Here is a 13,048-nt window from a genome sequence, read left to right as displayed (position 1 = left end):
CCCAACTAGCCCAATACAATAAATTTATAGAGAATGAGTTTAAGAACTAGGCCTTAGTGAGGGTTACAACAACTAGACATGGTTATGAATGGGTTGAATAACAAGGACGTAGGCTAAAGTATGAAATTCTTTCCTCGGGCATTTCTTCCAAAGGACTTGTTGTTCTTCTTATTTTTTCAGTGCTTGGTTACAAAGGTTTCCAAGGTCGTGCAAATTGCTGCCATATGCTCCTTCTCATTTTCAATCCCCCATTCTTGGAGGATTTCTCACATTATATATCCCCTTACAATTGATCTTGGCCCTCCATCTGTTGATCATGTAGGTCACTACTGGAGTGCTTGTCCCATCAGCCACCTTCCCAAACCTTCTGTGAATTGCAGCAACCAAGACCGCATTGTTCAGGGGTCATTTCCTCATTAATACTGCCAGGACGTTAGTTGTGGGCATTTAATGTGGAGGTGGCAGTTTCTCCTTGAACTGTTCCTACACCATGCTCCCATAACTATCCTATGGTACTTGTCCTTTTTCTTGGGACACTCTGGGAGGCTTCCGTCGATGGCGTGCCGTTCTTTCCTTCTAGGATCTAGGTTGGCCGAGAACAGGATTGTCCTCGGTGATGTTTCTGGGCCATTTGGGCTTTCTTGATTCGTCCTCGGCCATTTCTTCCTCCTCGACGTGGGCCTTGGGCTTAGTATAAAGTGGGCCGGGGTTATCAAATTCTTTGACCCCACAGTTAGTTATAGTTTTACTATATATAGAAAAATAATAAGTTAATCAAGTAGTTCGTGAACAATCTTGAATTTACAGTAAGTAAATGAACTAAACTTGAACGTGTAATCTTGTTTGATGATGAGTTCGAGCTCAACTTATGTTCGAAATAAAATTAAATAAACAAATCTGAACTTTTAATATTTGGCTTGGCTCATTTATAGTCCTATATCGTATAGTAGTTTTGTAAATAACATGCTTTTGTTCAAATGTTTTTTTTTTTGGTTAAAGACATTTGGTATAAAAGAGGTATATGTGGGATGACAATTTAAACCAACACATGTGAGTATCTGCCTCACCCGTCTTTAATGTAAGGGTTTTACCTACCCCACATAACAAATAAGACAGGGATGAAGGTTAACATTTTCCCCCGCACTTGTCCCATTTATATTTAAATAATTAAAAAAATATAGGTTTTTTATAAGACATATATAAGTATTTTTAGCATTCTAACTTTAAATTTATGATTTTTTTTATATTGTATTATTAAATTTATAATTTTATGTTTTAATATTTACTTTAACGTTGTTCATATATATTTTTTTAATTGTTGTATTAATTTCTACATTTGATTTGTTTTTGTATTTATTATTACTTAATTTGTTATATTGTTATGCTTTTTTTTTTTATATACAATATAGAATTTTTACTCTAGTTTAATCTAAATATATATGTGTGTGAAACTCCCTCTTAGAGACTTGAACCCCGACCCTTACCCTCCACACCCCACAAGCCCTTATACTTGTGAAATGACCACCGCACCAAGGGTGCGCGATAGTATATTGTTATGCTTTGAGAATGTTTTATTATGTTAGAATTATTTTTTAATGTTTTATGAGTTTTAATTTAATATATTCAAAGTAAGCTTTTAATAAATTTTATATATATATATATATATATATATATATATATATATTGAGTGTGGCAAGATGGGTGCCCACATATGCCCGTTAGAATGGGGCAGGAAAAAAAAAAAAAAAAAAAAGTCCCAAAGCAGAAGTGGGGCGGGGGCGAGGAATAGGATACCCGTTCGTTGCCATTCCTAGGTACCACACTATCACCATCTCGGAAGAAAAATGGTGGAAATTATGTGAGGTGCAAGTGGCGGGTGAAAGTGACGAAATTGCCATAAATTTGGCTTTTCTAATTAAAAGAATCGGACATCTCAAGTGGGTTTCATGCCACATAAAAGGAAAAAGACAGAAGAAATTCAATTGTTATTTCGTTTCCAACGAGTCCCTGCTTTTCTACACGATCACTGCCTCTCCTGGCGTTTTCTGCTTTTCTACACAATCAAAGTCACTACTTTCCTATATTAAAATTTTCTCCAAAAAAAAAAAAAAAAAAAAAGAACTTTCCTATATTAAAAAAAAAGTCACTACTTTAAGAACTTTCTAGTTCACAAGTAAATTTCTAAGATTGAGAGCTACTTGACTCTTTTACTGGGCAAGGCAGAGGTAGGGTTCAAGGAAGATGCGAAAAAGAGAGAAATGTAGATTTTTTATTTTCAATTTGAAGTTTTTGGTTAAGACTTAAGAGAGGGGGGAAAAAGTAAAAGGAAAAAAAAATTCGTGTGTGGTGTTAAATTCTTAATACATCATTGTCTAAATTAATTTGTTCTTAATAAATTGGAGGAGTGACCGATTATTAAAAAAAGAAAAGACGTTGGAGTGAAAATGTCAAAATTACTTATTTATACTATTTTCTCTCTATTTTTTCATACCAATTAAGTTCCATTAATGAGAGAATGAAAAATGATGGGCTCTCTTAAATCTAGGTTCATCCTTCTCCTACTTCTTTTCTTCACTACAAAAATTGGAAAACAATAACCAGCTCATGTGTGATTGATATTAGACTTATTATTCGTCAACTAGCTAAAATGATATAAATTATGGTTTACCATCACTGTAACCTACCAAAATCTGAGTTAACTACAAACTCAAGTCAAGTCACAAAAATGTATTAAAAAAAAAAAGTATGGTCTTTTAATCCTTACCTTTCAATAAAAAAAAAATTAAAAAAAAAAAAAAAAAAGGTATGGTATTTTAAAAGTCGAAAGAAATAAAGAGTAATGGGCCAGAGCAAGTTGGAGAATGACGAGGAATATATAAATAAATATTCCATAGGTAGAATGTAGACATTGACTCGTAGTCTTGTGATGCTTTTTAGTTCTGTCCTACGAAGTTTCTGTCCTTAGACATGGATTAACATTGGGTTTCAGTCTCATCATTGTTATAACTAGCAAAGAGTGTTGCACAACTAGTCCTGTGGCTGATCTTTTCCTAAAGCAGATCTAACAAAGCAATAGATCGAGAGGATGGGCAAAACTCAATTGTAACGCAAATCATTTCTTCTTTCCTTATTTGTTTGTCTTTGTTTTCCTTCGCTCTTTCCCTCTTCCTTTCAACTTTGTTTCTTGACCAAGAAATTCGATGCATCATCATTTGTTAGCTAATTGTTCCTATGATTCATGTCATGATGGCAGGTATAGCAGTGGTTTAGAGTTGGCAAATTTCGTGGTGACCCTTGATATCTTTCACGATGCATGGACTGCAATTTGGAGTCTATACACAGAAATCAGTCAGAATGAAGGACCATCTTCCTTCGTGAGATTCAAAGTTTATGAGCTACCAAACTATACCATTATAGCGTTTTTCACCTGGCCCTCTAGTAGCAAAGACTCTGTTCAGGGTGGGGGAGGAGGAAATTTAGTTTCATCTTCAACTTTTAAGGGGTCTTTTCCTCTCTTTGATTTCCTGTGCCCCAGACCCAAAGACCCAGATAATCAAAAAAACAAACCCAAAGATGACCCAAGTTTCTCCATTAACGAAACTGCATTTCAGCTTTTTAAATCCATTTTTGGTGTGCTCCCGAAATTTGAGGTACCTCTCTATACTCTGAAAAATCTTATTTATTTATTTATTATTATTAATTTTTAGTTTTGGTCTTAGCACTTGTAAACTTGGCAAAAGATCAAGCAGTTAAGTCTCTAATTCAACCGTAGGTCATAAGTAACAAATTGACTGCCTGAACTATATCATTGCCAAAATATCTTTATAAATTGATACAAGCTACTTTTTTTTTATTCATTTACTTTAGAAACAGAGTTGTTGGTAGTTGGCAGTACTCATTTGTCAAGTACTATTATTGTTATTATTATTATTATTATTATTTTTATCTGCAAATATTATTGTTATTAATTAATAATTATTATCAACATTTAAATTTTAAAAAACATCCTTGATATGATGTTGGATAAGTGATAATCGGTATGACAATTGTGATTGTTTGAGATGTCAACCACTATTTGGGTAAATTATACTAAGCTACCTGAGGTTTAGAATAATGTCAAAAATATCCAAAACTTCTTAAAAATAACCAATTTAGTCCTGGAAGACAAACGGCGTGTAACACCGTTTGTTTCAGACCCAAAGGTTTTTTTTTTTTTTTTTTTTAATATCTTTTCTCCGTTCTTTCTTCTTATCCTCACAGTCAACAGCACACTTCCACACATTTGACCTTCTCACTACCTCTTGTTTCTTTTCTTTTTCCTCTATTTCTTACTTGATTCTCTCTCTCTTTCTATTTTCTTTTCCTTTTCCGGGCCAAATCTTACCCTCTTCTTTCTTCCATCTCTTCTTCTCTCCTTCTCTTCTGTCTCTATTTCGTTGATGGAAATCCTTCGACAGTGGTTGATGGGTCAGCAAATTTCAATGGGATAACTGGATTTTTTTTTTTTTTTTTTTTGGGAGAGAAACTAGATTTGGGTTTAATAGCAATATTATGATGGAATTTTGAACCTTGGCTAGTGTGATTGGGTTAAGGTCATTCAAGTTTTCATGGGTTTCTTTGTGAAAGAGATGAAGATTTCTCGACAACCAAACACTGAGTAAAGGAGTCTAAAGAGTAGACGAGACTATATGGGTTGTCCTTTGATATTTTGGCTACTAAATAGGAATGAAGAAGATTTATGAGTTGTTCTTTTGATTTTCTTGGCTGCTAAACACAGAAGGGGGAAGATCCATGTGACTTTTTCTTTGGATTTTCTTGGCTACCAAACACAAAATTATTAATTATTAATAATTTTATTTTAAGAAAAAGTCTATTGTTGGTGTGGTGTTAATGTCCCACTTGCTTGTTGTCATTGTAGTCTTCCTTTAGAAATTCCAGGTAGCTTTGCACTGGGAGAGAATGCACAAACGGCTTTACATGCTGTTAGGGCTGTCCAACCCACCCGCCCGTACCCAACCTGCTGCCCGATCCAACTATTCTGGCGGTCAGAAGTGGGTCCCGAGCTCCAAAACTTGATGCTGGAGGGTCAGTTTTGAGTCCCATCCTTCAAAACCAGTGAAACTCGACCTGCTTGAAAACATTAGATACCTGCGATTCTTAAGCTTTCCGACCATTTTTCATCTTGATTTGGCAAATTTCGGCGACCAAAACAATCAGATTCGGCATAAATACACCAGATTCGGCGATTCTCGGCACGATTTGGGGGGAAAATCATTTGATTTGATGAAATTTCTGCCAAATTCGGCTAGATCTCACCAGATCTTAGACGAATTGGGTGAGATCTCGTCGATTTTTACCTTTTTTCGATGGTTTTTGGTGGGTTTCGGCTTCACCTGAAACCGATGCCCACCCAATGGGAAATCGACTCGTGAAACCTGACCCTCGTACAGGTCGGTTGCGGGTTAGGCACCTGCCTACCCGATCTCTTACGAGTCGGTTGCGAGTTGGGCACAAACTTGACCTGCCCGACCTGTGGACAACCCTACACGCCGTTAATGTTTAAAGGACCAAATTGGATATTTTAAAGAAGTTTTGGATGTTTTTGAAATTATCTCAAACCTTAGGTAGGTTATTGTATTTTATCCCTTTTTTATTAATTTTTTTTTTTTTGTGAGGATTGATGTTTCATTATTAATTATTTATTTAATATTCCAATTTTTTTCATAGATTTCTGTATTTTTCCAATATATTGATCCGTAACCCAATATATTAAATAGGGGGGTGGGGACCCAATTTTGTATTATTGATATGTTAAGTTAAGTGGCCATGTGGACGCTATAAAACCATTTTTTATTAATTATAGTTAAAAAAATCAAAGAGAAGGGTTAATTTGGACAATTTTTATACTTCCGGTTAAAAAACAAAACAATACAAAATTGATAGCTCAACTTGCTAACTAAAACCGACCAATAGGGTCTTTTTGCAATTGAATTTGTAAGGTTGAATTTATTCAACCATGTGTTGCTTTATTCCGTACCAAATTTACTTGTATTTCAGCAATTAGATACTTTGTATTTAAGTGGGAATCATGTAAGGGTTGTATGTGAGAGAGTGTGAAGAATTCAAGTGTGTGTGCATTCAAGAGCATTCTCACGACTGGAACTCACAAGTGACTTGTGACTAATGACTCGGCAAAATGCCACACGTGTGAAGCATGAAGGAAGCTGAAGGGTCATGACAGCTGGAGCACTACAAGACAAAAAAGGAAAGTTTGGCCAGTTAGTTATTACGCTACTAGAACTCGCAACTTGTCCCAGTCGCGAGTGAGTCACCAGAACTCCCTGTTTTGCAGAAAAATGACTTTTCACATTCCTCATATACCCTATTATAAATACCCTTATACCCACGAAATGTAAAGAGCTTCTAAATAGAATTTTAAGAGAGAAACCCTAGAGAAAAACAAAATTGACTCATCCACAATCTTATTCATTTGATTCTCAAATTCCACTACTCTCACCCTCTCCATTGACATATCCTTGAGAGGTTCATTAGTCAAATTATTATTTCACCATACCCATATCAGTGAGGAGGTTATTTGGTGCTCAAGAAGTAGTTTGGAGAGGACTAATTCATTTAGTTGATGCAATGGGCTTATTGCATCCGGAAAGTTAGAGAAGACACAATTAGGCTTAACCTTGTTGGAATAAGAAGCTTGGAGGACTTAGCTAGGTGCATTGGGTAGGTTAGGCTTGGAGGGTCTATTACTATTCATGTATCCCAACTTTATTCTCTAGTAGATCATTTTACTGCTTGAAGGACGGCAAAAAGGTTTTTCATAGAGTTCTTTGATTTCCTCTTCGATAACAAGTGCTGGTGTTATTTTTGTGTTTGCATCTTTCTAAACCTTACTCTTGCCTTTTAATTGCTGCTATGTTGTGATTAATTTTGATTTTGAGTTGTTTGTTTATTTGGGTATTGCCTGTACTTATCATTCCGCACATTTATTGTTGGAGTATAAGCTTGTGTTGATAATTTTGAAATTGGGGGTCTAAACATTCACTAGTGTTTTATACCCCATGTGAACTTTCAGAATTGTTTTTATTGGTATTTCTTGATGCAATAAGATATATATTGATATCATTTTTCATTATCCATTCCAAGATATTATGAAATATCATTATACAATATTTAAAACTATTTCCCTCATTGTCAAGGATCTTATAGTTGAATTGACAAATTCTCATGCACAAAGTGCTTGGCAGTTTAGGGAGAGTAGGATTCAAGCTATGAGAGTATAGGGGGGAAAGGATTCAAACTGCGAGATTAGTAATATATTGTAATTATCTCTTGAAAAAAAAAAAAACTATTTTCCTACTTAAATTTTATCTGTTCACTATCTTATAATTTATGGTAAGTTCCAACATACTGATTTTTTTTTTTTTTTTTGATAGGACAGCATACTGATTTTTGTCCTTTTGTTTTGTACTATATGTCTTTAAATTAAAAAAGGATAATTTTAGGAACTTATGCCTTTTATCAATCCTCCTAAATTAATGATTTCTTTTTAAAAAGTTTGATTTTTAAAAGTCAACAAGATAGAGTATGATCATTTACATATCTGTTCTAGAGAGAATTCCAATGTCATAAGCTTTCTACTTTTAGCATTCTCAATTTCAAGATTGTTTTTTTTTTTTTTATAATTGTGTTTTTTTATTATTAAATTATGATATTTGTGCTTAATTAGGTTAGTTGAAATTGTAAGTTTTGTTCATTTTGATTGATTTGGTCTGTAGTCTTACTTTGATTTGTTCATTGTCTAATGGTTTTCTTTCATATCTCTCTCTTCCATCACTATAAAAAATGCGGGCTATGGTCGCATTTTTTTAGCCACGTTTATAAGTAGTTTTAAGTTAAGTCTATAGCTGTGTTTTTAAAACACGGTTATAGGTTAAAAACACGGCTATAGGTAAAGTCTATAGCTACATTCATAAACGTGGATATAGGTCCAGCCAAATAATTTTTATTTTTTTTTAATTTAAAGGAGGACCTATAGCCACGTTTAAAAAACACGGCTATAGCTAACCTATAGTTGCATGTCAATGGTGTCATCTTAACTCAATATACTCATGGCTTTTGACATTGTAAATCAATTCACCTCTCCATTCTTGCTGACAGTGTCAACCGTTAAGAATGATTAATTATTATTGAATAGTATATTCTTTGACTTTACATACTCATGACTTTTGACATTATAATTTAATTTGTATTTACATTTATTCTATTTGCAAGATGCTTGTTATCTCTTTTTATATTGCATTATGCTGTCTTTAATCTAATAGATTCTATAGTAAATCAAATTGACATTGTAAACCAAATTAGTGGTTTTTGTTTTTGTAAGAATCATATCCAAATTATAGTTTAGTTGGAGCATTTGTTAGATTAGGTCAAATGGAACAAATCAAATAAGGGAAAAGACATATGTCTCCAAGCTTATTTTCACATGTTAGTCAGACTGTAAGTTTTTGTGCAATATGGTTCAACGAAGTAAAATCTTTACTACAATTTTCTACCATTCCAAGCAGCTCCCTACTTGCTATTGTAAGATTAATTTCAAAAGTTGCATTTCTTATTAGTATGAAGATTTTAATATTAATTTATGCAAACTTAATTTGGTAGTAATATTAGGTTTACATAATGTATCATTGAGCTGAAGTTTTATATTTCGAATACATTAGGAAGTTATGTTTATTAGTTTTGACATAATTGTATGTCTATATTTCCTTTGAATCACACGGAGTTGGTGACTAACATTCATAGTTACCATGGCATGCATAATAACATTTAACAACGTGTACAATATGTTATGTAATTTTTATTGAACTTTGAGAATGTGACAAGGCTAGTTATTAACACTGTAAGATTTATATCATAATGCAGATTGACAATTCCAAACAATTAATTATCACTGGAAACTCTTTGGGAGGATCTGTTGCCACTCTGTTCACCTTATCACTGCTAGAAAAATTCAATTTTTCAAAAAACAAAGGCCCACTTTGCATCACTTTTGGTTCACCCCTTATTGGTGATGAGAATCTGCAAGAAGCTATATCTAAATATGCAGCATGGAACTCTCGCTTTTTGCATGTAGTTTCCGACCAGGATGTAGTTCCCAGAGTCTTAATTAATGGTTACCAGCCTTTTGGCACATTTCTCTTCTGTTCAAAGCTGGGTTGTTCTTGTTTTGAGGACCATCAAACCATTTTGGAGTTGTTAACAGCAACCAATTCAGGAACTCCTGAAAATGAAGATCCTAATAAAGTTTTTGAGTCCTATGGAACATTTGTGAAGGATCTCAACCGTAAGGTAATTTGCAAGGATACTACAGATCATGAATCCTTAATTGATTGGACTACAACACCATTACGGGCAGGCATTATTACACAACTAGCAGCAATCGGACTGGTGCAATCACAGGTAACTCAACTACAACTCTTTTTGGATCGTATATAATTAAAATGCTTATTTGAGCTATGTTACAACAAGGATCGTATGGTATAGATAATGTTACACCTAGGCAATACACTGAATAGAATAATGTAATGAATGAAATACTAATGGATTAAGTATTAATAACTAACCAAAGTCTTTATTGTTTCTTACATGGATAAACATTACTACAATTTGAAGTCTTTGTCTTTGTCCTTGTGATCTTTCAAAACTCCCCTTCTAGCCCAACTCATTTTTACAAGTTATTGCAGCAACAAGAGAACATTGTCATTACAAAGACAGAACAAGGGGTAAAAAAGATGGCATTTTTAAACCAACAGGCTTTTGATCCCACCAGGGGGTTGAATGACATTAAAGTGTATATGGCCTATCTAGAACAGTATAAGAAGGTGTCTAAAGACGAAAGAGTTGGATACTATGATAGATACAAGAATAAACTTGATACAAGTGATATTAAGGTGGAAGAGCATATGAGACGCCTCACATATTACTGGGAAGATATGGTTGATCAAGCAGAGAAAAGGCCTCAGACAGTAGGTGCCTCCCTTCGTACCCGTTCACTCTTCGGGGGAACAAATTACCGAAGGATGATTGAACCACTGGACATAGCTGATTACTATAAGGCAGGCAAACAAGACTACATAAATCAAGGAAGGTCAAAACATTACATAATATTGGAGCAATTGCTGAAAGAAACGGAGAAACCTTCAAGTGGTCCAAATAAATTGAAGAAACAGAATGTGGCGTCAAGTCTGACAGAGGATTCTTGCTTTTGGGCACATGTTGAGGAGGCTCGCATTTCATGCCAATTGCTGAGTAGCGGAGAGTCAAGTGATGAGAAGAAAGACTCTGCAAAGAAAGAACTGATTGAGTTTGAAAAGTATGTATTTGATTTGATGAAAAATTATGCAGTATCTTCCGAGATTTTCTTACCTGGGAGCAGCTTCATGAAATGGTGGGGAGAGTATAGAGAGATTACGGGAGCTTCTTATAGCTCTAGGCTCACTAACTTACTGAAGAATGAAAACAATTACGAGGCATATGCTAATGGCTCCCTAGAGTTTCCTTTAAATTTTGTATGACAGAGATTTGCATATTTCAATATCTATGTGTGCACTTCCCATCAAACATGTGTGGTATTTCGAAGTCATTACCCAATAAATTGTAAATTAAGGACATCATCTTCTCAACTTTTTAAATTTTTGTATAGTAAATTTTTCAGTCTTTCTTTTGCTATTTTTGGGGTTCGATACTTGGATGTGAGTAGATGAAAAAGATTTTCATATTATTTTGGATCCATAACTCCAGTACTGGATAACCTTAGGAATTTGATCCAAGTAAAATGAAAGGACAGATTTTCGACATTCATAATTTGGCCATCCTTCGATTCAATATGAAACAATTATTATATCCAAAAAAAGTTTGTTTTAGCCCTTGTGAGGAGAAGTAACCATGTGAGAGTCTTCAATACTAATATCATATGAAGAGGTCAAATTTTTTTGGGTGAAATATTTACCTTCTACCTTTATACACCACTTTATACTTGTAAAAAAAGAATAGATAAGAAGCAGTGCTCCACAAAAAAATACAAGCAATACCTATTTGTTTTTTTATTAAAAATAAATAAATAAAATTGATCCTGGAGGGCAAGTAATGATGGAAATGTTATCGATATCAATAAAAAATAAATAAAACATAGATAAATAAACACTCCCAGTATAAGCAATTTGCAAAAGCTCCACATTATAGATAAATAAACAAAAGAAAAAAATCGTAATAGAATGGTTGGAAGGTATATGATGAATTTTATAATAAATTTAAAATCTTCTCCATATTTGCAAAGTTAGATTCGGATTATCAATTATACACTTATTTTTTTTCATCTTCTTTCAAAAGACACTTGGCAAGAGAATGACACAGCAACCATAGCTCCAATATAGGCAAACTTTTTGGAAATTTGCTCCAAGGAAAATGGAGAGGTTAATTTTTCATCCTTCCATTCACTACCAATCAAATATGATAGTTTTTAGACCCCTTAAATAATTGATTAAATCTAGGTAATTAGTCAAGTTGTTACTTAATCCAATTAAACAAGTCTAGGTTATCACAAAATAAAAGATCAAATCATGCAAAGTAGCGGAAAATAAATAACACAAGATATGATCACCCAGGAAACCAAACCGGTAAAAATCTGGGGAGGATTTGACCTAGCTATCCTCAAGGTAAACTTGAATCCACTATCTTGAAAGAATCGAAGTTCATACAATAAGACTTACAAGCCCCCACGTTCGACTTCTTATTGCTACCAACCAGTAGAACTTACTGACACAACCACGTGCAAGCTTCGAATCCATGGACTCCTTCTTTCTTGGATTCACCACCAGCTACAAGCACACCCGCTTGTGTTTTCTTTAAATTTCAATGGCAACAACTGAATTGATCATCAAGGTGTAGATAAATCTTCTCATTGAAAACCCTAAGTTTGTAAAGGAAAGCTCCTCTAGATCTCACAAGAGATTTACATAAACCGCAAATATGAGCAACACTAAAACGTGGCTAGGGTTTGCCTTTTATACTTAGGACAAATAAGAAACCCTAAAAACGTTTTAAAACACTTAGGGCTGAGTTGGACGAATCTGCAGAAAAACATTCTGCCCGAGCTTCGATCGATCGAGCCTGTCTTTCGATCGATCGAGCCAGGCCGAAAGGCACAATCCTTTCTTGCTTTAACTTGATTCCAACTTTACATAGATGCACAACTTTGAGCTAGACTTAAACACTTCTAAACACATTGTTTTGATCATGGTTTACCAACAATACAAATTAGAGTTCTGAATACATAAAATCCTAAACTTTAGAACCTAACAAACTCCCCCTTTGACAATCCGTGACAAAACACAACTAGAAGCTCAAAGTTTACAAAATAAAAAGCCCTTTACAAAATAATGCTCATAAAACAAATTCAATCCTAACTACTATCCATCAGTTGCAAGTGTAGACAGCAGCTCAATTGAATCAACCTGTATATTTCCTGAAACACTAAACAAAATGCATAACCGCATGTGTGGAAACAATACAAGTAAACAAAATAACTTCTTAATTTCAAACAACAAACACATAAAGACATATATTAATGAATAACTCATAAATATAAATCAATAAGCAGTTTGAAACAAGAAACAAATAAAGTACCAACAAAACATAAAACTCCCCCTAACATGAATATCCCATCAAAAACAAGGTAAGAGCTAAAAAAGTTAAGTACAAAGTGAAGCACCTAGATACAATCTAAACTCCACAAGCTCCAACCAAAAACAAATAAACTCCCCCTGAAAACAAAAACTCTACAAAGTACTCCCCCTTTTTTATGACGGAATGCCAAAGGGCAAACAAGATATCCATCATCAAAAGGGAGATGGTCTAAACTGCGCCAACTCCGCACGCAAGGCACGGATCTCATCGACCACGTCCACCAAAATCAGTCCTTGAGCCGCCTGAACGGACAAGACATGATCCAACGTGCGATGAATGTCTGAATCAT

At 34.3% G+C, this 13,048-nt stretch overlaps 1 protein-coding gene across 1 annotated transcript; it reads left to right on the top strand.

Annotated features, from left to right (window-relative positions):
• Window positions 1-2,932: 2,932 nt before the first annotated feature.
• Window positions 2,933-10,743, top strand: LOC126723095 (senescence-associated carboxylesterase 101-like). Its single transcript, XM_050426372.1, has 4 exons — window positions 2,933-3,102; window positions 3,254-3,650; window positions 8,938-9,474; window positions 9,759-10,743. The coding sequence occupies exons 1-4, from the start codon at window positions 3,086-3,088 to the stop codon at window positions 10,587-10,589; spliced, it is 1,782 nt and encodes a 593-aa protein (XP_050282329.1). The 5' UTR covers window positions 2,933-3,085; the 3' UTR covers window positions 10,590-10,743.
• The last annotated feature ends 2,305 nt before the right edge of the window (window positions 10,744-13,048 follow it).

This window comes from Quercus robur, chromosome 4, assembly GCF_932294415.1.
Source record: "Quercus robur chromosome 4, dhQueRobu3.1, whole genome shotgun sequence".
NCBI lineage: Eukaryota > Viridiplantae > Streptophyta > Magnoliopsida > Fagales > Fagaceae > Quercus > Quercus robur.
This window is presented reverse-complemented; position numbering and strand designations above follow the sequence as displayed.

Bases quoted from the DNA above. Each gene is read 5' to 3' on its own strand.
- LOC126723095 (XM_050426372.1), top strand. The intron at 3,651-8,937 runs GTACCTCTCTAT...ATCATAATGCAG, and splicing joins GTGTGCTCCCGAAATTTGAG to ATTGACAATTCCAAACAATT. The intron at 9,475-9,758 runs GTAACTCAACTA...AAGTTATTGCAG, and splicing joins TCGGACTGGTGCAATCACAG to CAACAAGAGAACATTGTCAT.